Source organism: Bactrocera oleae, chromosome 5 (genome assembly GCF_042242935.1).
Source record: "Bactrocera oleae isolate idBacOlea1 chromosome 5, idBacOlea1, whole genome shotgun sequence".
NCBI lineage: Eukaryota > Metazoa > Arthropoda > Insecta > Diptera > Tephritidae > Bactrocera > Bactrocera oleae.
In genome coordinates, this window is record NC_091539.1 from 67434314 (window position 1) to 67461192 (window position 26879).

The following is a 26879-nucleotide window of genomic DNA, read 5'->3' on the forward strand; positions in this document are numbered from 1 at the left end:
TTGCCTAAAATATTAATACCAACTCCGAAAAGATATTTCAAATCGGACCTCTATAGCATATAGCTGTCATACAACGCTTTTTTTTTGTTTTTCTTTTGCAAAACCATGTCATCAACTATAATTGAGGGGATATTGTGGTGTTTAATATTAAACACTACAAGTACTTTTTCATATAGAAAAAATTCAATAATCAACCTTAAACACCATTTTTTACTATTGTTGACAAAAATCTACACTAACATAAATCGAAGACTAAAAACACATTAAATTTAATATTAAACTCAGAGTTTCGTAAACACTATGAGTAAAAAGACTTAACTCAGAGTTGTTCATAAACACAAAAGCTCGTTTTTCCTTTAGCCCAACAGGAATCCCAATACTTGTCTATCCTTTTCTGTGAAATACGACACTTATACTTTTCTAGATATTTTGCAGTGCAACTGCACCCATATCGACTGCTCCTAACGAACTCTGAGAAAAGGCTGTAAAACCTGCACCTACCACAGTTTCACATTAAGTATTTGATTTTTAATCAAAATCTTGAACGCATAATTTACACAATGCAGCTTTTTTAGTAACAAAAATAGTCAATGCTGCTTTCAGAATTTCTGGCTAGAAATACCGACAAAAACGGATTTTATGTTCTTTGCTAACACTAAAGCCCAAGATTATGACTTGGAATATTTGTAATTATATTAATAATGAACTCAGGTTCAGTGTGGTCTTTAAACCTGCATTGAACTAAAAACTCAAATAAAGTTTTGGAAACATCAAGCGAGAAGAACTATCCGCATAAACTAAAAATTGCTTTATTCGAAGATTTAAGCGAAAAGACCGCATAATTGGACAACTGTTAGAATGAAGCGAATAATTCATCATTCGGGAAAAATTATCCTGATTAATCAAATATCTCCATATTCGGCTCTATAACAAAAAATGCGTAAAGCGAACATCCGAATGCAATATATTGTAAATTAATAAAGAGAACTTGTTGTGAATACAATTTTAAACTCAGGAAAATTTGAAAAATCATTGAAATAATATTAAAAGATATAAATTAATAAATTAATATTTACTAAATTCTCTGACTTTTGTCCAGCGGAAAGGATAATTCGTATTATAATAAATTGTATTAACGCTCATCAATATTGATACGGAAAACATACTATTCAGGGGAACCGAACAGAGGTTTCCCTGAAAGCTCGACTTCCCAGAAGATGCGCTTTTAATTATAGATATATACTTCAAATCAATATCTGGCTAACATAATTCGGTTTATAATTTAATGACGTTACAGTAGTACAGTTTGTATTATGTATGAATGTATAGTTATGCGTGTGTGCAGGGCAAACACCAAGTGTTCACACGAGTGAGTTTATATTTAGGAAGAGTATGCCCGCATACAAATTTACTCTGCGCTTATTGTGGTGCGGTATTTACAGTTAGTTGTTTAACAGAAAACACACAACAAATACGCCGTTGCAAGTAAATTCCGCCAAATGCCAGCATACAACTACATATACATATAAGTATATGTGCGTGTGTGTATGTGCTGAGCAGTATATTGGCCTTTGCATAATTCAAATTCAATTAAAAGAATTTTTGCCACTCTTTCTAAACAAAAAAAGAGCAAATTGCAAAGTGCAGATTTGAATTATTATATATACGAGTATATGTAATTATGTAAACTCAAAATGATGCGGCGCCATCGAGTGCATTCTGTGGGCTTTTAGTAAACAAGAATTATGGTGTAAAATTTTTTTAGAATTTTCAGAAATAAAATATTGTGAAAATGTGTGTTCATTTTTGTCATCGATCGATCGGCAATATTATTTGTGTTGCTTGTAATTTGTCCTTTGTTCAATAGAATTCGCCACTAATCATATCCATGTAATTTATACTTCTAAAATGAATTACTTTCTAAAACCACTACCATTATATAAACCTGATCTAACCTACTTTTCAAACGATTCACGATATGCTCTGAGATTTAGAATTGCTATGAAGACCGTGAGACGATTTTTAATATATATGGTATCAGTGCAAACATTTTTAATGCTAAAGTGTTCTCCAAATTTGGAAATTTCCCAAAATTTGGAAAACATAAGTCAATAATATTGAGTGCAACGGCGTAAAGTTCGGCACGAGTGTCGCATGGGTTCATCAGCCTAGGTTATTTTTTTTTTGTCAAAAAGACTAATTCTGAAATAATTCTTTCATAGGTAGTACAAGTGGTTAATAGCTGGAGATTTAGCTTGTAGATTTTTTTAAAAATAGTAAATTTTAATATAAAATTAGTAAATTTTAATAAAAAATCAATTTTGAAAATAATGGATTTCTTAATGTATGAATATACATATGTACAATATTTTAAAACAATATTTCAATTTAATGCGTTTAGTTTTCTATAAACATGTAAAATATTTACAAAAATTCAGATTTTAAGTTTTTTTTAATGAAAAATAAAACAATAAAATAAATTGTATTTAAATGTATACGCGTTTAATTTTCAAACTTTCCTTTCAGCTTTCATTTCTCCCTGTCAAATGCCGACAAACGCGAATTCCACAAAATATTTGAAAAGCAAATATTTGCCGAATGAACCGAAAATCACGATTTGTTTTTTATTTAACCATTTTAATGTATGGTAAATTTGCTTTCGCATCGAATCGCGGATTGGAAAAGCAAACTCAAAATGGACAAAGCAAATAATTGCGGAAAGTCTGCCTTTGCGGCGAATAGTTGAATTCGTTCGAATGAATTGGTGCGGACACTATGAAGCGGTGAGTGGGTTTGAAAGGAAGGAAGAGGGGGAGCAGGTAAAAAGCGAAGACCGGATTGTGTGCGCCCACGCTCTGGCGTCGCGACATTAATTTATGTGCAAATTATTTAAATATTTTCGCTGGTCGTAAATAATTCTGGCGGTTTGGCGGTGGTCGGGGGGTATATTCCTGCACAGTATGGCGGCTACTTAAACTAAAGGTAAAGGAAGAGTGCAGCGGAGCGCTCACGTGACACTTCGAACTTTCGCTGAGATTCCTATGCACAGTGACACTTTTTACCTTCCCATTGCTCTATTTCGCTCTTGTAACTACCGAACGTCCTCGCTCTCCAGTCTGCATTGATATTACAAAAGTTGAACTTGGGTTTTCCGCTCAGCACTATCGGCTCCTTCTTTGCTTACTCTTTGGATTAAACTGCGTTCTTCCACAAATTCTTTCACGCACACAAACACACACAGATTCTTATATAAATGTATATACAAACCTATAAATGCGCTCGTAAAATTTTTACTCAAACATACGTACGTACTTGTACATGCGCAAAAAATCTGTAGTAGTTTCTCACTTTCATTTGATTTAGTTTTTTCTCCAATTTGTATACCCTGGACAGGGTATATTAAGTTTGCCACGATGTTTGTAACATCTCTTGTATTTGACGAGATATCTTTACGATATTTGGTGTAGAATATTTTCTATAACAACGCTACAAGACCTGAATAAACTTTCTAGATCGGCCTACTATAGCATAGTGCTGCCATACAAACTGAACGATAAAAATCAAGTTATTTTATGGAAAGTTTGTTATTTGTGAAGGGTATTCCAGCTTCGGTGCAACCGAAGTTAACGTTTTGTCTTGTTATTCTTTGTCGGCTTGCTTTAGGTTTTTTATTGCAATATTTTTCTTTACGACTGTGGCCAGTATTTAAAGGATTTGCTGCTGGCTATTAACCTAGCAATTATTTTCTGACAGTTTCTTCATCTGTGCTCTTTTCTTCATGCACTTAAATTTTTTATTGTTTGTGCTGCCACACTATTTCACATTTTTAAGTAGGTAGTTGCCACACTTTAGTGGCGCATTTTTACATACGCTCGTAAAATAGTTGTTGCCGATATTAAAACACACTTTTATTGCACGCACATACCCACCCACACACACACACACATACTCATACACTTGCATAAATATCTGCACTTGCTTGTAATTTCTTATTTACACACACCTACACATGCGCGTTATTCGCGTTGCTTGCTCACTCACTCCCTGCCGCTATGGCCGTTATTACTGCTATAACTCCAGCGAATGCGCGCAATCGCACCGAAAATGCCCGCAAACGCTCATAATTCGTCGTTAATACGCGACGCACACTACAGCAGCGCAGCTTTATTGCCTCCCTGTAAGCTACTTACTCTCCCCCGCATCCCTTCTTCCACTTTTTATTGCACCTGTGCTTGTTGTGGGCAGCAAATCTTTGGTAACTGCCGCTTTAGCCCTCGCCTCCCCGCCAATTCATAAATCCAAAAATGCACTTTCAACTTTTTACGCGCTCGTGTGTTGCTCGTCAACTTCATTTGGCCTCCTAATAAACCTATTGGTGGTAAACGCATTAAATGCTCGTTCAAGTTTCAGCTTCCATATCTTTAGTTGCTATAAAGAAAGCTAATCTGTAAAGTTGGATTTATTTTGATGAAAATGAAATGGAATTGAAATTTATAGCTTTGAAAATTGGCTACCTTTTGTGACAAAAATATTTGGAAATACATTTTTTGAAATTAAATTTTATTTGTAAGTTGTAGTGGTTACTAAACTTTATTCTAGAATTATAGCATATAGACGGCAGCGTCTACTGGTGACCTTTTTGGTAACCTGTATTAAGAATATTCCAAATTTATATTGAAATCCATTTTTTACGGCATCTTTTTACAGAAAATGGAAGTATATCACTACACTGTGGAGTCTTCAAGAAAAATCTTCTAACATAGTTCTTGTATAAAAACTTTTTATTAGATTCATCAGCCTTTTAAAGTGAGTTATAATGACCACAATTTTCTTCTAAATACACCACAACAGAACTTTCAAAACAAAACATGTTTCATGCTCATAAAGGGGTTGTATTACAATCCCGACCAGAATCAAGTGCTGCGAACCCGAAACTTATATAAAAGTTGAAACGAACCTTTTTTTTCGATACGACAATAATGGTCTAACCTGAACAAATTTTTTTTTAAGTCAAATGTTCATGCAATATTGAAAGTATGCTGGTCCCACTAATGTCTATAGTTGTCTCAACCTCACAATAGGTCACATGACGATCTTGCAATACCAGTTTGGGCACATAGTTTTCAAAAAAACTGATTCGGGACGACTTTCACAAAATTCGTCTGGGAGGCATCTACCACCTCGATTGAATTCACCATGTCATAGTTAAATACTCGCGCTTGATGGAGCTTCATCGTCAAACATTCAATTAAGTTCATCGGCGCACTGTTGCTGAGTTAATCCACGCCGAAAGTTGTAAAAAATAATCGCGCAAAAATTTTCGTGATTTAATTCCATTTTCTAGCTGAGATGATATTTTAAGTTACTCACTTAATCAACAAAAATATCGCTCGTATGTCAAAACGTTCTGAGTATGTACATATAACATCAAAAATGTCAAACTTTACGATAAAGTTGTGAGTTATTAATATAAAAGACAACCTTCGAATAAGGCAAATAAAATCAATAATGTACTTTTTCAGCTTCTCCAAGAACTTTTGTTGCTTTTCTGTACGTCAGTTTATTTTAGCATTTTATATTTTTATTTTATTTTATTATACCATAGACAGACATATGATTTCCGTGCTACCAGTTGTATTATGAAAACTCAGAAAATCATGTACAAGAATAGCGACATACATTTGGTATTTTATGACTTTGACACTAATCAGCTGATATGAATAAATTCAAATCAATTAAAACAGAATAGAATTTAATAAACATAAAAATTTTTACTATCTTACATATTTTTGGCTATCGCTTTTGAGGCTGAGCTTTGTATGTTAATGTATCTATATCGAAGCTATTGCTAGTTACATAGTCAATATACACAACCCGAAGAAACCGTACAAGGTACAAATGACTTATTCTCCTCTTTTAGTCAAACCATTCAAGATATAGGAATGTTGAACTCAGCCTGTGTCGCACGAGCAAAATTAAAATCAAAACTACACACTGGACTTTAGCTGCATTTTTGGGAGTTTAATTTTAATTTACATTGCTTGTTTTATTTTCACTTTTTCTTAGATTTTTTTTTCTTTTTGCTAGATTTCAAAATACCAGTAACGTATGTTTGTGACAGAAAAGCTTAAGGCTTAGAGTATGCCACAAAATTTATATGTTATCCGTGTACGATATTTTGTAGTTCGAACTTCGGTTGCTTTGAAAGAAAAATTTCGATTTCCTCCAATAATAAATATACAAATGTATGCGATAAAATTAATTTATGTGCATATCTGTTCTTTGCCAAAAAGCTTACACTTACAAATACAAATCTAATAAATACAGTATATTTTAGACTTTTTTAAAAAATTTTGAGTTTTAAGTGTTACGAGTGGAATGAAAGAATTATTATAAGAAGAAATAATAAAAATTCGAACACTCTTACTCTTTTATAATATAATATGTAAATATTAAAAATATTGCCTACAATTAGGTGCCAATGAGGATAGATAATTGAGTTAGGTAGATGATACAATAATTTTAAAAGATTGGTAAAATTTAAGGAAGGGCATGTAATTCAATATCGGTGGTGCTGCTCAGGAAAGTAATAGAAATAGTATGCGTCTGCTAAGAAAGCGCTGATTAAGAATTATCTATACTTTCGAAAATTCTCTTACAGACCCATAAACTACTTTACGAAAATCGTAATCGGTTGAGACGTAATATCTTCCATCTTAAATCTAAAAGAACTTACAATTCTAGCTAGTAGTTGAATAAGAACTACCCCAGCAATGGCACTTAATTCCATTCACCATGTTGCACCTCAAGACATAGCTGGTAGGTGCTTGGCGGCGAAGGCTGTTATTAGACTTCGAGAAGCTGGGTATATGAAATTCTTTACGGCTTCGAACTGTTCCTTCTCGGCTTACACAACTGCGATGGTTTTGTGGGCGGGGCGAAACCGTTGGAGAAGGGGTGTAGTGAGCTTCTTCACGAACGGATGGAATTTAAAGAGGAATGTAGGTGGTGGAGTTTTCGGTCGGGAGCTCTACATCAATTTTAGGCGCTGGTCAACGACCGGAACTTGTGCGACTGTGAGATCCTTGTGGCCCAGAGTGAACCGTAAGAGCTAATCCGAACTACACACGGTGCGGTTAAATCTTTTTTCGGACGCTCTTTGCCAAAGCTGTATGGAGAAAGGCGAGTTGGAATCATCTTGTCACTTCCTTCTCTACTGCCCAGCTTTTGTCAGATTAAGATTGAGTTATCTCGGTAGACAAACCTGTGGCGAACCTAGTTTCTGGGAATGATATTAACCGCCTTAACAGATTTGTGATAAGAATAAAACGACTCGTCGATCGATGAGAATCTGGCGATGTATCTTTTAGGAGTTTATGGGTAGCACAAAGGGCGAATATCTGTCCAAATGAGATTCAACGATTTTGAATCAACTCTAACTTAACCTAACCTTCTTGGGTGTTGTCAGATTTTTTCAAAAAAAAACCACTAATATTTTATTACTATAAAATTTTAACTAGTTTTTCGATCATTACCTGTACTCAAATTTAAGCAGAAAAATCTCCTTCACCGCCAGACACCTTTTTTCGGAGGTCATCCTATAAATCGGTTGAGGGAAAGGAAATTTCAAAATTTTCACAATGAATCACTAACTATCAAAGCAGATTAAATTCTCTAAATACACATTATATTTACTTATTTACTAAACAAAATGCTTTTTAATACAAATTTACAAAATAATATGTTATTTTTTATGACTTAAAAGTGGAAACGTCCTTAAGTGCGGTAGTTTGTGGTCAGACGATCTTTCCCGCATCTCTTCAAATCTACCAACCAACCTCTCAAGGGTGCATATAATCCTTACATTCTTTCAGTAAAACCTGAAAAGGAGCTAAAGCCTAGTTAAAAGCAGAAGTTATATGAATCTTACACCATTTTTTAAGAGTTATTTGTTAAGTGGATAGAGGAAATCGCTACTTATCAAAGTTATTTTATAGATAAGCAAATGCATACCTAAAATTATAAAAGTGTGTGTAACACTATACCAATTATACGTCAGCACACCAACGATAAACTTTTGTTGCAAATACGCTTAATTCAAGGCAACTAATGCGAAGGACTATGAAGTTGTTGCTATTTTTTACTTAATTTCTAGCTGCTTATTTGGCGCGAGAAAAGCTAAAAATAAAACGGAAATATTTTCACAATATTAATGTGGCAAATTAAATGTTGCACAGCAACGTGACAAGCAACAACAACAGACGAGCTGCAAACTTTTAGTTAAATCTGGAATTATACCACCAAATAACGGGCTTAATTAGGATTATAATGAATGACATGAGCGCTTAAGCGTACATACATACACACATATGATAAATATGAACTCAAACTGGAAGTAGAAAGTAAATAACGGTGAAAAAATGCGTTTTCCACTGAACGCTAAAATTAAATGGACATTAAAATAATATTTCCATTAACGCGGAGTGTCGAAGCATAAAATGTTTTATGTAAATAATTTATTTAGCGAGCATGAAGAATGCATAAACACATGCAACACATGAAAAGCAAAAACTGAAACCAAAAAGAAATTGTAGCTAAAGTGAGAGTGTCAAGAGCTATCAAAGCTGAAAAAACCAGTGGAAATCGGAGAGCAAAGCGAAGATGAAAGAAAAAATAATAAAAAATATAAATATAATATAAAAAACATACAAAAAAAAAAAAATACAAAAATAACAAAAACTGCTTTGCGCATAAAAAATGAAAAGCTACATGTCACATGACGCGTAGTAAATAAAGCAGTCAATTCAATCAGTGCCACACGCTGTCAACAATGACCCGCTGCCGCAGCGACTACACTGCCACACAGATAGCGGCAATTTGTATAGTTTAAAGCGTGCAAATGCATCAGCATTGTCAAACGTCAACTCAATGAAATGCCGCAAATAGTTGTCAGTCTTTGTTAGCATTATGGCAGCGGGTATATAATATACACACACACACACACACACACGCACATGCAAATATGTGTGTTGTGTATTATTTTTTTTCATTCATTCATTCACTGTTTTTTTGCACATTTTGCGCGGCCATTCGTTAGAGCTGACATGCGCCGCTCAATATCGGCGTCTGCGTGCGCCATGACGTATGAGCAACATTAATTACCGCCTCGCCTCGCCGTGTTGCGGCGCGCAAAATAGGCAACAGAAAATAAAAACATTCAACATAATAACGAAAATAAATGCAAATAACGGTAAAAAGCAAAGTGTGCTAAAACAAAACAAATTTGTGGCAAGCACTGTCGCGGCGAACTGTAAACATTTTATAAAAATAATGTAAGCGTTGACACTGAGAAAAAAGCGCCGCTAACGAATGTATTTATTTACAAAATGCCATGAAATTTATGCGCAGCGGCCTCACCGGCTATTGGTGGTGCTGACGTGCTGACGCAGCCAGTTGCAGGTTGTGTTCGTTGCAGAAAAAGTGACTCGTTAAAAATTTATGAACTGACACGTATGCGAAATAGAAACAAAAAAACTAGAAAATATATTTTAAAAAAAATTGAATTAAAGGGCAACAGTTGCGCCCATTAACTTGATGAGCTTTGCTGCAAATAAAGCATGGCATGAAAGTTATTCTTGCACCGAAACTTACTACAAAATCTGATTTGTATTTTTAATTGTTTAAAATTTTGTTCACCATTTTAACACTTTTGTTATAAAATATAAATTTGCCGTATTCTACTAATAACCGCTATAGTTTTATAAAGCTTTAATATAAAAGTGCCGAATATATTTTCTTTCAACAAAAAACAAAATTTTAGGAGGCAAAATCTGGAAATTGTGTAGTGGAACTTTTTGGACACTGTAGTAATATTTATCGACTGCAACAAATTTCTGTAACGCAACAAAGGTTTATCACGCCCAGATTTAATGCGACGTTACCAAAGTGAAGTTTCAGATCATTTAGAAAATGTATTTAATTTGTTCGAAAGGTTTAAAACGGAGAAATTTAAATATTGCCACCTATTTGGAAATTCCAAAAAAATATAAATAACACCACATTACTTACTGACATCCTCAGCAGATGTTAGTAAGTCAATTTTTGAAGTGTTGCCACTTATGTGTGCATGTATACATTTTTTTAGAATCGAAGAATAGAATTTATTTTGGTTTAGAATTTTAATTGCAAGAGAGAGATTCAAATTTAGTTAAACTATTTAAAATTTTTTTTTTTTCAAAAATACAGTTTATATATCTTTAAAATTTAAATTCGAAGAGAGGTGGCAGTTGCCTTTTTTTAATTGTTGCCACCAATATAAACTTAATTTTTTTAAAATAGAGTTCACATTTCTTTCGAATTTTTATTCCAAGAGGGGTTGAAGTTGCAGTTTTTTTATGTGTTGCCATCTGTTAAAAAAGTTTCGTCAAAAAATGTATTAGTTAAAGTGACACTACAGAATATGGATGCCACATTGAAAAGGTTTCAGAAAGTTTACATTTGAAAAAGTTTATAAACAAGGTTGCCCATCTATTTAAAATCTCAATTTTAAGTATAGTAATATTTTGCCAACTGTTAAAAAATTTATATTGAATTATTTCTAGGAAAGAAAAAATTCACGTATCAATATGAAGAACTTCTAAGAGCTCCCGTCGGAAATACTTTTGAGACAGATTTACAAACTGTACAATATAAATGTCAAAGTAAAGGGATTTAGGAAAATTAAATTTAAAGGCAATTTTTTTTTATAAAGAATTGATTCCTCTTTAAAAAAATATTGATTTTTTTCTAACATAAACGAATATCGAATATCAAGAAGCTAGCAAGTGAGTTATTCATAATTTTAAAGAGACTTAGAATTTCACTAGACTCTTAGCTTCTACTTAAGCAGTCTCATTCTAAGTATAAACGTGTTGATTTCATACACATATAAGGTTACCACGAAAGAAGTCGCAACTATGTCTTGTTTTCTAATTTTATAATCACTTATACTCGTATGTTCTAAGAAACAGCTCAGTGATGGCGATGGCAAATAATATACCCTGTTCAGGGTATAAAAATACTAACAAATTTCATTCAACAAACCTTTATAATAAAAAAATATACTATATTAAGGAAAATCACTAGAGGCTTTACTCTCTCTCTCTCACTCTCTCTCTCTCTCTCTCTCTCTCTCTCTCATAAACTCTTTATATATCCCACAACGTGATCGTAGCCTTTCTATAATATATTGGAAGCTGGTTTAATGTCTAATATATGTGTCCAAATGACACTCATATTTCACCTTTCTTCCCACCAATAACCAACACTGCTACAATTCCTACTATACGAATACACTTTTCTCTTCAAAACCCAATTCAATTCAATTGTTTGCGAATGCAAAGCGGCAACATGACGACGACTTTTGGAATAGCTTTCACCTCATTACTTTTCGATTCCCTTTTACAACCTGTTTATATTGTTATTATAATTTCGGACTTAAATAAAAACTGTAAAGAAATGCACTAAAGTTGTTGTTGCTTTTAAGTTGGCTGTTATGCATTTCGTGAATGGCTGCAGCAACAACGTGTTTACGGCGAGCAAATGCGCAAAAGGCAACAAAATAATAATAGAAACAACGGTAAAAGCAGCAATGGAAATTGAGAAGCGGAAGTTGTAGCATTAAAGTAACAACAACAACCGAAGTAAAGGGAAGCTGCATTTTAATGCTTTGGCTGCCACATTTTGCGGCAACGGCAGCGTCGCTATCACTTCAGCTCTTTACTTTGTCTTCGTCTACGAACGTCTACTTGCTGCTAGCTCTCTTCACCCTCTTCCCCACAATTGTGTAACGCTGCCGTTTGTTGCGTGCAACTTCTGCATTTGTTTATGGCTGCCGGGCGAAATGGATATTCTGGCACATATTTGTTTTTTTTTTTCTTTCCCATTTTTCGATCTTTCCTTTTTTGTTTGCTCTTCAATCTGCTTTCGCTAGTTGTTTATCTGTGCAGTTTCGTTTTAAGCACGATTTTATCGCACTCACCATCTGAACTACAAGCAATATCACAACAAGCCATTGTCCACTCAACGCCTGAACTCACCCTCTCTATCGCCGCTGCCCCTCGCTTTGCCAAAACAATGGCAGTGCAATCTGATAATCGCCAAAACAGAAGTGCCAAACACATTTTTTTCTTCTCTGTTGTTGTTGTTTTTGTCTGCCAACTGCCACAAATACTTCACCGCGAATAGGCTCTTGAGCACAACTAGTGTTTTCGGCTGCCCGAAACTTCCAACTTGCGGTCCTGCCGCGGCGCTTTCGGCTCGTCGTGGACTGTTGCGCAACCTCGAAATGTCTGTGGCACTCAAGCGTCTCCCGTGGCGCTTGCTGGCTGTCGTTCCCACTTAGCACGCGTTGTTGTTGCTTGTTGACTTTTATTTAAAAATATTTGTGTGTGTTAGTTTTTCATTGTAACAACAACAATAAAGTCACTTTGCACCACTGGAAATGGCATCTGCTGGCTCTTGGTTTAATATGTTTTGGTACCCTTTTACTTGTAGCTTATTTATAATCTTGTTCTGACGGTTGCAGAAGCCAAAAAGTGAATTAAATACTTCCGCATTAGTTTTATTTCACAAGGGAGGCCGTGAGTTTATGATAATAAAATTCGTTTTGTTTTAGTATTTCAGATAAATGTATAATTTTGAAAGACGGAGCCACGGTTGACATTGTTGTAAAATAATAGAGATGAAAACCATTATCTTTCCTCGTATCATGATTTCGAGCTGAAACGAATCTGTTCCTTTAAGTTTAAGTTGTTCAAAATGGATCAACTTTCGATTATATTGGTCCTGGATTTTGCTTTATCGTTTGAGTATACTTGACATGCATTGAACTCATTTAATGAATGTGAAAAAATATGCTTGGAAATCGTCGTGATTTTGAGAGATAACAGGGACTCTTAACGTTTCTTACAAATCGACTCAACACATTTTGTTTGAGATAAAAATATTAGTACCTATAGGCTCGTGCCATTTTTTGAGTACCCAACATCGTTTATAGCCAATAAAAGGGAATGGCTGCTAACGCTATACTCATGAGCTGGACTATTCGTGAATGTGACCGGACTCGGGTAGTGGGTTTGTTATAATTTAATGAATAAAGCGCTAAAAATTGATTAATACCCGAAAGAGCATGTCAAGTTTGTGATGCTCATCTACTTCCTGCTCGTGTGTGGTAACCAAGTCCAACAATTCGATTATTTAAAGATTTTTAAACACCACTATTTTTTATGAGCACCTAAAAGTATTTTTTTTTTAGTTTCGAATAAACAGTATAATATATTTTTCATAAATTACCATACTGGTAGCCTTACTAAATATTTTTACTGACGTGTTTGATTCAACACTTTAAAAAAAATTTAAAAGATCCATAATGAAAAGAAGTAGTAATGAAAATTCTCATCTGGTTCATTGGAGACTTATTTAAAGATGCCAGTAAATTTCGAGAGCCATGATTGTGCATATAAAGTGGCAGCGTTCCTCAATCTGTTTTTATTTTACTTTTAAAAAACTTTGAACTAAAAGTGAATTAACACAAATTTAATAAAATTAACTTAATTAAAAATTAAAAAAGGTGGCAACGTTCCTCAAGTTTTTAGTTCAACATGCAGAAACTTTTCAGGTTTTTTTTTAAATTTATTATTTTCTAAAAATTTAATTTTTAAACAACAGTGGCAACCTTGCAACAAAACGTATTCACGACACTCTAAATAAGTGGCAACTTTGCTTCAAAAATGTGTACGCGCTGTGAGCATAAACGGCGTTATACTTTATTTACATATGTTTTGACATCAAATATACAAAAAAGTGGCAACCCTCTTCGTACATTTTGAATCTAACCCTCGCAGTGAACACCAACATTTATATTATAAAATGATGTATATTCAGTAAAAAAAGTAAAATTCAATATTTCTTTTGCATTTTCGAATTAACGTACTCAACAATTTATTTAAAATTTCACTGAACATTCTTTTATGGATTTTCACCAAACATTATGCAAATTGTTAACAATCCGCAAGGGAACCCGTAAAATTACAAAATTACACCCACACGCGCAAATGAGCGCACACACATACACATATGCGGTAGATAAGCAGAACAATGCGGCAGTCGTAGCATACATGTAGGCGCTAAGCATTAATTATTGCCATTGATATGTGAGAAATGTGGCCACACACACACACACACGAACACATATTGGATATAAATATAGAATAAATACAATGTGCAGCAAAATATATGCTTTGTAAGTGCGCTTATGTGGACTCATATTTACGGTTATGTGTGAGTGTACTTTAGTGTGTGTGCACTCGTTTACTGTTTCAGAGTATTTTGACGCGCAGCTATTTATAATTACATGTAATTTATGACCGCATCGATTATCGGTTGCACGGGCAATACGTAACAGCAACAATATCGATAATTACAACAACAATAACACAGCCACAGCAGTGATGTACATTTGTGCGAACATATTTAAAAATAATGAGTATATCGTATTGACTTTAATTAAATCGTCCCAAAGCATCCGGTTAGCGAGCGGGCATGTTCGGCTAGCGAATAACGGCAAATGAGTTGTGTGTTTTTATATGTACATATGCTGCCACATTACATACATATGTAGAGGTATAGAAATGGACTGCTGGCTTTAAAACGTTTCGCTTTTGCATTAATTTATTTAATTTTGTTTTGTTGTTGTTGTGGTTGTTGTTGGAAGGAGGGAGCTGGTGAAAGTGAGGGCCGTTCGGTTCAACCGCTGCATAATTCAAATTACATTCGAGCGTTAGCTTTAAATATTGCCAAAGACAGACACCGCCATATTCAAGCGAATCAATTTACGGTTGTTGTTGTTTTTTGTGCCGTTTATTTTACATAAAATTATTTATTTTGCGCATTTTGTTGACAAGCGGAAGAGACAACTAAAAACCACCTGCTGTCAGCGGTAATTCGTCGCCTACAACAACAACCGCAAACGTGGTGAAAATCCAGCAAGCCGTGACACAGACACATACGCACACACACATCCATACATTTGAAAATTTTTATGCACACATATGTATATAAGTTAGTGTACGAAAATATATATATTTTACATATATATTATATATTGTATATAAATTAAGTGACGTCGGTATGCTTGTGGCATGCAACATGCTGCTTGCAACTCTACATACAACAATATTAACAACAATGAGCAATAAATTAATAATATGCTTTCAAACAGCGCCTACAACAACAAACAGATATGTATTAGACAGTTTTTGTTGTTGCTGTTGTTGTTAGCGCTCACATTGCCAGCCTTAGCGCCTGCCAACTGCCAATCGTCGGCCTCCCCAACTCATTTGTTATTACGATGTTTATTCTTGCAGTGGTTGTTGTACTTGTTGTTGTTGCTGGCATAGTCAAAAGTGCCAACAGCATTTAACCAGCAGTCAATCCTTCAACCGTTTGCTTTTCTCCGTTAGCTCGCTTGCAGCCGGCCGAGACACCACGGGCGGCGCACATATTTTAGATGCTCCTCCGAATTGGGAGAAGAGAGAGCGCGCACAACGATAGTTTGTTGGTAAGTACAATAGTTGCAGTTGCAGTTAGTGTTAGTACTGTACTAGTTGTTGTTGTTGTTTGCTCTGTACGCCGCCAGCCAGTAACATCGGTTTACTCATTTTTCATGCTTGGAATTAAATTTGCTTGCTGTCAATAAAGTGCACCAGCTCAACTTGTAGCGAAGGTCTATGCATTTGTATGTGGGTGTGTAGGTGTATGGTGTTAACAGTGTCATATATTAGCTTCTGGAGAGTTCAGAATAGAGCATGATGCGATACAGATTTTTGATCAAGTCTCTTCTACGATTTGGTGTATCTAAAGGTATATAACATCTGATCAAATTTGACCCGTACTGGTTCATTTAAACAGCGCGCGCGCAATGAATCGATATAAATTTTTTTCCTAAATTGGTACAACCATTTTTATGTTCATGTGGAGTTTCATCTCCATATGTTGATCAATGTGTTTTTGACAGCTGTTTGTTTATGGAACTATGGAAAAAATTTTAACATCGAGTGTGCAAGAAATTTTGTGTTTGGAAAGGAATCGTTGCAAATGTTGCAGAAGGGTTTTGGAGAGTCCACTTTATCATGAGCGAGAGTCCACTTTACCATCGAAGAAACAGTGCTTGAAAATCGTCGTGTTGACATCATTTCAATAACTCATGTGAATGAACTCAACAATATTTGGTTAATATTTTGGGTATAAAGTGTGTCTATGCTAGACTCGTAAGAAAAAATCCAACTTTTTTGCAAAAATCACGTCCAGTAGAGGTCACAAAAGAGAAGCTTGGTAACGTCGGAACTCTACATCCATCAAAAACATTATTGCTGGTGACGAAAGGCGGGTTTATGAATCGTGCTAGAGCAGGTAAATTTCAGAGTAGATCAGATTATATATCAAAATTATACAACTCGCTTCCCCAAGCAAATCAGGATAAGTTTTTCGAAAACCAGAACAAAATGAGTTAGTGATAGATAGATAGCGATATCGTACAGAGTGCTAATACTACGTCATCGCTTATTGGTTTCCGATATGTATACTCCGAAAAAACTCTTTAATGGTTCAGAATTTCAAAATTTTCAATGTTAATAGTTTGGATAAATGCTTTGAATTCGTCACTCAACACTCAAATAGTTGGTGTAAAAATCGCAGGAAGATATCTGAATGCTAATCGCTCAAAATAGTGAAAGGGATAGTTTTCGTTTTGACTTGCTTCACAATGGGATGGCTATTAGCTATATGTGGACTTATTACATTGAAGACACCTGCAATATTTCTAAGTGAAGTCTGGATTATTGAAAGTATTTTAGATATGTTAAGTCTGCCAAGACTGCCTCCCCCTGCGGTTGGAAATTCTTCGTGGTTTGACAAATTGGCAATGAAATGAAGAGACTTGAGGAAGCTGTTGATTTATTAACTGTAATAAGCTTCGATTTTATTCATTGAATACCGTGGCTTATGTTTGCTTTATATATGATGGGCTGATATCGACAAATTTCCGATTGATACTTCCCGAAAGTGGTTCTGCTATATGAAAATGGTGATTTCGGCGTAAAAACTCTCAGAAGAACTATTTAAAGAGCTTATGGCTATCCCTTTTGACTGGTAGAGCAAAAAATATTGTTTAGATAGTGAACAAGTAAAACCAAAATCTTAATATAGATCAAGTCAGCTGTGGCTGTATGGGCCGCTGCCTTAAAAATTTACATTGTGTTTACGTCAAATATAATATGTAAGTTGAAGAAGTGTAAACTATTTTGATCTTGGATATCTAAGGTCATTCACTTCACTAATCCAGCCGCTCCAGAGGGTCGTCATAATTTTAGTGTGAAGAAGTGTTAAGTAAGAAATGTCGATGAGTTTTGAGTTTCAGCAGCATATCCTTATTTTGTTTTTTCAATTCTACTACCACCAGATCTCAATTAGATTTCCGCAAGAGCAAAGCAAAGCGTGCCCTATTTGATATATTCAGTGAACACTAATTACCTCTGATGGCCTGTTTTTGATATTAACCGGACAAAGCTTCAGTACCTGTACATCACATTATAGTATCTTAGATAGGTTGCTCGGTTGGTAGGTAGGTAGTATAGGTAGTATAGGTACTCTTTGTACTAATTAACTTGCTGCAAATGAAAGAGTTTTTGCTGTGCATGTTTATTGCAAATTTTCAGTATACCGTGACTACTTCTTAACCCAACGTATCCAAGCAGGTAACAGCAACACTATTAAAATAAAATGTTTATATAAATGACATTTATAGTAGAGTAATATTACCCGCAAATATCGAGGTTTTTGCTCTGTTAGAAATTAATGATTGACTAAATTGTCGATGAATTTCTGAATGAAGCAGATATTTTCAGCGAAGAATAAAACTTAATCATACCAAACTTTAACGTGTTGGCTGAGGGCTCTCAAACAAAATCGGCTAGGAAAATATCAAAATGCGTTAAACTTCCTCGAACACACTGTAAAGCAGATTGTGCAGCTTACCGCCCGTTGCTCAGCAATACTCCTGCAAGTCCACACAAAGTACATGTTAAACATTCCACATGCATAACTTTTGTTGTTGTTGTTATTGGCATTGCAGTTGCCGTTGTCGCTGTCGTCGTTGTCGATGCTGTTGCATGATTTTAACTCGTCTCCTTTTGTTGCTGCTGATCGAATTCGACGTCTGAAATCCGGTCATTGTGCGGTTTCAAGAGCTCATTTATTGAATGCTGCCCGATCCGCGCCGTAATGCCTGCCAAGCCCTGCGAAGCCATTGACCAGGCGGCCCCCTTTGACAATCCTACGAGTCTAGTTGGTGTGTTGGTGAGTGTGTGTGGCATGTCGACCGAGAATTCCCATCAATTTTGTACGTGTTGTAAGCTCGGCAAACAATCGCACACACAAATGGGTTGTTGCAATGCTGTATGTTGCGCGTGTGTGTGTGTGCGCTGCATTGTTTGCATGCACTGCATTTATGTTGTTGCTTGGGTGGACCATTGTGCAGCAGCAGCCGGACATTTGCATGGCCGTTGATGTCAAGTGCTTCATCGGTGCTTTTATAGATTCAAATGAGCGCCGCCTGCCACACACAGCCGACCACCACTCCATAATCGAAATGGGAATCAGTGGCAACTATGCGAAATGGCAAAAGGCAAATTCATGCGACCAAACTAAATCGGCTGTTGTGTTTTTGAAACCTTATTGTTAATAAAAGCTTTGCAACGATATTAAATGGCTCAAAGGTGTTTGAGTGTGACGTTAATGGTGCACATATGCATATTGATAGGTTTCTACAGATGAAGACATATGCTGTATGGAATTGGTAGAGAATTGTGATGGGCAAAATTTTGCACATACCGTTGGCTTAGTTTCCAAACAGATTTTAGGCTTGACGATATGGTGTAAGTGAACCTATTGCAACTCACAAGAGAAAGTTTGGGTTAACAGTGCAAATTGTTCAGTTAGGGTATGCTCTATAACCCTTCATTCATCAATGGAAAATCTACCAAATTGTTTCTTTCTCTTTTTGACATTTCAACTACTTAAGTAAGGTTAGGTTATGTCGTAGGGTTGATTCTAATCTATGGATCAGATGTTCGTCCTTTGTGTTAATCACAAGCTCCTAAAAATGGGTCATTAGCACCTCAAAGATCGACGAAGCGCTTTGAGCTTACCACTAATTTGTTAAGACGGTTAATATCAATAAAAGTCACCTCGTTAGGTTCGTTGAAGTAGTATCTACCAAGACATTTCAATCTCAATCTGGGTAATCGAAGGGAAAGAAATAAAGTGATTCCACCTCGCTTCCCTCCATACAGCTTTGGCAAAAAGAAACCAAAAAATATGTTGCCGCATCGCGTGTGAACCTGTTGGACAGTGTCCACTCATAACACCTACAATTGCGACGAGATTGACTTTGCTCAGAGCAAGTAGTTCGGAGGAACTCTTGCGGTTCACTCTTGGTCAAAATAATCTAGAACTCGCACAAATTCTAGCTGTTGATCAGCGCTAGAGCGCAAGAGAACATCAGAAATCCGACTCCCTTCCAATCGGATAAAATTTAGGTAAAGGTGACCTCCCCAGCAGGCTCATCGGCTTTGCAGTTTTCGGCGATACCGCTGTAACTGAGCATCCGTACAAATATGGAAAAAGCTTAATGCTGTTACTCACGATGTCTTGCAGTCCTTGACTAGTTTTAAGCATACAGTTAGCGATCTCAAAGCCAATACAATATAGCCGCTCGGCTAACAGAGTGAATGCACAACTGCACTTGGGAGCAGTACAGTTACTGCTACATTGCCACATCCGCTTGAAAGACGCTACAGTGATTTGGTAGTCTGAAACTAGAGTTGATGGAGAGCTCCAAACAGAAGACTCTATAATTCGGATTTCAGTTAAAAAATTCATTAAAATTTTTTGCTGTTTCGGCAAATATTTGTCTTTGTAAGATTAGTGTATATACAAGTATATACCCTTAATAGGCAGGGGACACTAATACTTATGCAAAGTCTGCAACAACCATGAGGAAATGTCGGAGATCCTACCTTGCTGTGTCGGTTTAGCTATGCCCGTATGTATATACCCGAACTAGTCACTCAGTTTTTGAGATATCGATCTGAAATTTTGCATACATTTTTTTCTTCTTATGAGGCTGCTCAATTGGCGGAGCCGCTGATATCGGGCCATTATAGGATATAGCTGCCATACAAACTATTCGGTTACAATCAAGTCTTTGTATGGACAACTTTTTTATTTGACAAGATATCTTCACGCAATTTGGGACAGGTTATTATCCAAGGAAATGATACAATATTCTAACAAATTGTTCTGATCACATCACTATAACATATAGCTGCCATACAAACTGATCGATCAAAATCAAGAAAAATATTTTTTGATACCCTTTTATGCTATAAAAAGCGCACCTGTGAAGGGTATTTTAGTTTTTTGTGATTTGACTATCATCATCGTCATCCATTGACAATTAAGCATTCGAGATTTAATGACCATGCGAGAAACACACGTTTTCAACACATATGTTATCAAATCGGTAAAAATGAGCATGTGTTTTACTTAGAATCCTTGTAATTGGAGGACACAGAAGATTATTAGATTTAAAGTAAAAAATGTCGACCAAAAAGCACAAATTTTTAAATAAAATATTACTCTTTTAACGGCTGTTCTGAATTTGAGCCAAATTGGGCCATAAACATCATATATTCAAGTAGTTCGACAACTGCGCCACCTGTCGACATACTCTTTTCACATGAAAATCGTGTATTCTTACCACTCCCTGCGTCCGATATATTTCATAATTTCATTTCATTTCATTTTCTCAGTTTCAAACCAGTTATTTTGGTTTGGTATACAAGTACATGTGTAGAAATGCATTATAGAAGTGTTTCATTCACTCCATGAACCCTACTCCACATATACGATTATATAACCGCACACACACACATATATACAAACTAACCACGCATAATTGGTCACCAAAATGTGTTGGCCATTTTAACATAATCATTTTGCGGTGAAATTTGCTAGCCAATTCAAATCAATCACGAACACACACATACTGATAAAACATAAAAACACGCACATATTATATACAAACTATATATATATATTTGCTATACATTTGTGATAACTGCATGAAGGCGTAAGTTTACGAATAAATATGCAACTCATGTTTGGAGCTCATACACTATTTTCACACACACATACATACACATGTATATGTATATACATATTAAGCGCTTATGAATGTGTATATGTTTGTAATAAATTCGAATGCTTTAGTAGCCTACTATGCAAATACACACATAAATTATGAAAATTTGTGACATTCGCTCGATTTGGTGGTACACCGTGGCAACATCATAAATCATCACCTAATTGCATGACCACACACCAGCAACAACAACAGCCAACCAATACACATACAAATGTGCATTTCTTTGGAAGCGAAGTGTGTTTGTACAGGAATCTGTGCATAAATAAATCGGTATTATAATATAAGTGGCCAAAAGTAGGTGTTGATTGCTAAGTTAAAATATATTGCAGAGTATGTTCCCGAGGTGTGGTGGGAAAGGTGAGCTAGATGTATTTGTAGCTGACGACTGGTGTAGGTGACTCAAGGCCGCTTACTTCCATTCAAGCGATGATTAATTCTCTATGCTTAATGGTACTTTCTGTGGTCAGATTGTTGAAAATTATATTGAAATATTAATTTATGTAGAAATTGTTAAGGATATCTCGCCTAAAGATTATTTAATATTACTTTATTGATTATTTTCATGATTTCTGTAATATATAATCTTTTGGCTGAATATAGCAAACACTCAAGTGATAACAACTGAACTCTGCTAATGGTGTCTTGGACATACCAAGTAATCAGCGTATTTATATTAGCAATTCATATTCTTCGAAGATAATAATTTTTGGTCACAAAATTATATATTGCTTTCACTAAAACTCTAATTGTCGACTGCGTTATATAAAAGTGGTATTGAAGGTTTGTCTAAAATTTTCAGAGTCGTAAAAATTCTTTTGTGGTAGGGTCAAAGAATTGAGGAATATGAAATTTAGTTTATAACTTTTATAAACAACTTCTCACTTATTCTATGAACATAATGATATTATCCGATAGGTGGTATCCAGTGTCAAAGTTCTGTCTACACTAAATTTCTAAGCAGTCGTTCACTGCAAAATTTTCCAAATCCCTTTAATTAGTTTATTTTTCTAAAGCATAAAAAAATTACATATTACAAGTTGTCATTCGTCGTTGAAAGAAACAATGTTTTAATTTTTTCTTATACTGGCCGAAATTCGGTAAAAAAATCAAAAATTTTTAAAAAATATTAGTATGCTTTTTAGTTTCCGAAATTGTTAGAAAATGTTATAGAAATATTACACAACATAAAAACTTACTTTTAAATACGAAATAATTAATATTCGAAACAAAATTCGAAAACACCGAAACTCGGAGTATTCACTTTAAAATACAGGCCTTTAATTCGACCCCTTTTGGTTTCGAATTTTTCGCTGACATTTTCATGTATTATCCTTACATATCTTGAACGTGCAAAACGTTGTATTCAGGCGGAAGGAGACTATTTTGAAGGCGACCAATAAATTTTTCAAAAAAAAAAAAATAATAATATTCGTTTTTTAATAAAAGTTCTGAAACTTTTGAATTGCACCTTGTATATTTAAGAAATTTATGCTAACAGCTCTTTTAATACTTGTGTGCACACACTAAGATTTTTTGTTGTATCTTTTTATAATTTCATTTCAGCAGTGAGTAAAATGTTTAAATATTTGTTGACAGAAGAAGTTGGTAGAATAACTGGTATTTAGTCCAAATAGCATAGATATACTCTGCAGCTATAACTAGGAACTTTTTCCTTAGTCATTGAAACTAACTAGTAGTTATACTTTAGCAATGAGCATGAGAGCTCTGCATAATTTAAAGTTTCTTTAGAATAATAATGTGTACTTAGTCAATAAAAGTAAGTCCAGCAGATGCTCCAACTGTTCAACAGCATATTTAAAAAGAAATTATTTCTTTCATTTTTCACTTTACATCTGACTTTTATTTAATTAAGACTGCTTTCGTAATATACAGGTGTCTATGTACCAGATTAAATTACTATAGTATTTAGTTTCCAAAAAAAAAGCCTATTTCTTTATAATACTTTAATAAATAAAAGAGAGTTTTGGTGCATTTACAAAACTTAATTATTGTTATATTTTTTTCATTTTTAGTTATATTGGAATTGATTTCAGCCTAAATTAAAAATAAAAAAAACTTTGTCTTAAATAAATAAATTTCAAAACACCAATGAAAATAGTAAGATCCAAATTACAAATAACACGAAGTTTCAGACTTTACAGCAGCCTCGAAAATTCGATTTGCCTTGTTTAAAAATAGCTTAAAGCCAACTCTTCACCAGTGCATTTTTTTCTCCCTCCTTCTCGTACTGGGGAACAGTCGTTACAGACTCAAGGAGAACAGCGTTGCCGTTTTAGTATAAAAATTCAACTCAGCTCAGTCAGATCTATGATTAGAGTAGATTAATTGTTAACTTGTTCAAATGCAAAGCGGTATCTTAGACTTTCTACAAAAGTTTTTCCAAAACAGGCTTAACTTGAACCCCAGCTTATAATTGTATCAAATATTTACGAATACAGATTTTTCTTAGAGATTTTTTTTTTCATAAAAACATTCCTTTAAAAGTTATACGTAGTTGAAATTATTCAACAAGTTCACCGAAGCTCAACAATTAATGCATACTGTACCATGTTATATGGCAACACAGAATTATAAGACACTTTTATTAATACCCAGTACATTTAGTGCAAACCTTTAACACTTTAGCTTCGTTTAAATTTTAAATTAATGTTTTCTGAAATCTCTTTTGTGAACCTTTTCAGTATTGTAGGTATTTTTTTTTTTCAAACACAAAATTTAATGCAAAAGATCGAAAAATCCCATCTTAAATACAGAAGAAAAGTCAAATGATCTAGTCGCGGTTTAAATTAAAAATAAAGTTGTTTGTGTTAGATACTATTTTTTTAAGGCAAAAACTGAAACTTCAGGAGACGTTTGCAAAAAGCCAATCATCTTGATAAATAACACACCCTAATAGATAAAAATATATATTAATTCACATAAGTAGGAAAAGGCCAGTAGTTGAAGAATATATCATCAGAGTTACATTAAATAAAAATATTCGTAAATGGCTTATTAAACCTCGATGTCTTCCGTACCCAATAAATTCTTCATATAGGGAGCTTGATTCATTTTATTACACAAAAATTTTTTTGAATATTAACTAGATGTATTTTCTATAATAATTTTCTAAAATAGTTTCATATTACTGCATGAACAAAAACTGCGAACAATAAACCTGCACATTTCATTTGAAAAATACAATGCGCACTCATGTAATTGCAGTAGTGTGCACCAAATAGAAAATTTCCTACCTTTTTTGTGGCGCCAATTTCGACTTCATAAATATTCATAAACACAATGCGTTGCGGTGTGACGCACGTGATTTTCGCTCGTTTTCCTGTATTAGTTAAAATGCGCGCGGCACAAGCGTCACAGAAAAATGCGCTACAATTACGAATAACGGTATTTGCACTTTTGCACAACAGCACAGCGCACACACACACACACACTTGTATTAATATGTAACTATGTGTGTAAATATTTTTCAATGCAACCACTGATGCCGCCACATTATTGTGTGTGCAACATAATCACAATAAATTGTCGAAACCGCGCGAACGACCGCAAAAAACGCAACGCCGAGCAATGCAACGCGACGCGGCACTAAACAACAAAGCCACACGCGGCGCTAGCGAATTCGAAAAACCAGCCAAATAAGCGCGCGACACAATTGCAACGGTAAAACGTTGTGTGTGGCGGTTTGCGTATATAGGCGCACTGAATAATTTGACACTTCCAACAAGCAGCGCGCACTCAACACCACTGCGCTGCCAACACAGTTGCACTTGACTGTTGAAATGGCAGCGGAAGCGGAAGTTCAAAGCGCGCACCGCAATGCAAAAATTACACACACACACGCGCACGAATTATTGCAGTTGCATTAGAGGCAATTTGATGCGCTGACAGTGGGGTGCGCTTGGCGCGCTTGTAGCAGGGTGAGTGATGTGCGGCGCAACGTTCACCGTTTGCTGCTGAGAACCGCAAAGCCGTTTAGTTGCCGGTTGACTGCACAATTTTACGCAACAACACTACAGCGTAATGTGGCACGTTGCCGGTTGCAAAGTGAAAATAAAAATATTTCGGATTGTTTGTTTGCTTCTCCTTTCTTTTTTTTTTGAGTTGTATGTGTTGTTGTTGTTTCTTTTTCGTTTATTTAACGCGTTGCGCGACTTTCCAAATGCAACCACAACATGAGCAACGGTAAAATGCAACACGATTTGCCGTTAACCGCATTTGCGCTCGCCCAAAACCAATAAACACGAATTTGCCTCAAAAGCTGCGATTTCACCAACCAGTTTGCCACATTTAATCTATTGACGGCCAGAATGCGCTGCAAACGCGCGGACGTGTTTGAGCACATGCACACGGGCAGATAAGCGCGATATTGTCAATGTTGCAACAGTTGTAGCAATCGTGCAACATTTATGCACAGCTTAGTGTTGCAGTCACTCACACACACACATATGCGTTTGTTGTATGTAAATATGTGTCACACTGACTATGACGAAATCGGCCGACTTGCAATCCAACAGACACACGCGACAGCACTGAAACGCACAGCACCGTTTTAACTATTCAAGCGCAACGCACAATACAGGGTCTCTTACACACATCCGTCCGCATCGGCGACCGATGTCAACAAGCTACAAATTGCAACTAATTCAAATCCAGCAAACGGATTACTTCCGACGATGCCGCCGATGCGCAGGCCGATGATGATGATGATGATGACGACAACGACGATGACGACGACGACGACGACGGTGGTGACACCGCCGAAGTCAAGGCTGGGCAAGACGATGAGCTGAGCCGCTGTGTGGCAAGCAACGCCAAACAGTTGACACTCGTGCATTGCGTGCTTCGTATTGGAGGCGCTCGGATTAGCTAACGAGTGACTACGACAAGGTGGTTTTGCTGCGCGAAGTTGACGTCGGCAACGAAGAGGGCAGGCATATTGGTTGGTGACCTCGGCTAATGATGATAACAGCGAGCAGCGCAACAACAACAACAGCAATATCATAGTTAAAAAAACAACACAAAGCACATATTAAAACAACAACAACAACAAATGTCCACGAAATACAACAAAAACTGTGCTCACAAATGCTGCATTACAACAACAACAATAATAATATTAACAACAATATCGGCATTGTCTACTCAAGTTATGCAGTTTGTCTGTCGCACCTTGGGATATGCCTCGCATTTCGTTGTTGTGCGGCTTTGCTTGCATTCCTCGTCTTTGTTGTTTTGTTATGCGGCATTTGTGGCATTCCCAGCTCGTTTACTCTCTCCCACTTTTTTTGTCCCAATAAATTTGCTCTCGGGTTTACTCTTTCTCACTATTCTCGTGCTCATTTTGCTTAAGTGCTCTCTTCCATAAAGCTTTTTTCGTTACAGTTGTTTGGCGTGTGGCATGTTAAAGGTCCATAACAGCATGCGTGGATTTCTGTTAACAGCACTGAAATAACAGTTAGATAGAACAAAGTCTTTAAGCATCTATATACATTATAATGTCAAAAGTAAATACAATCAATCCAGACCTTCTTCTAACATCAATATAATCTATATC

The 26879-nt window shown here is 35.5% G+C and overlaps 2 protein-coding genes across 2 annotated transcripts in view; one reads left to right on the forward strand and one right to left on the reverse strand.

The window, feature by feature from the left end:
• Positions 1-25187, reverse strand: part of LOC106621586 (chondroadherin) — an 87783-nt gene extending 62596 nt beyond the window's left edge. The window contains exon 1 of the mRNA XM_036362446.2: positions 24559-25187. The gene's annotated coding sequence lies outside the window, so the exon portion shown is untranslated. The remainder of the gene's footprint in view (positions 1-24558) is intronic.
• The window catches only part of LOC138857524 (nucleolin-like), a 41437-nt gene continuing 17333 nt past the window's right edge, over positions 2776-26879 (forward strand). The window contains exons 1-2 of the mRNA XM_070110313.1: positions 2776-2783; positions 25979-26126. Of these exons, the coding sequence (XP_069966414.1) occupies positions 2776-2783; positions 25979-26126 (156 nt within the window). The remainder of the gene's footprint in view (positions 2784-25978; positions 26127-26879) is intronic.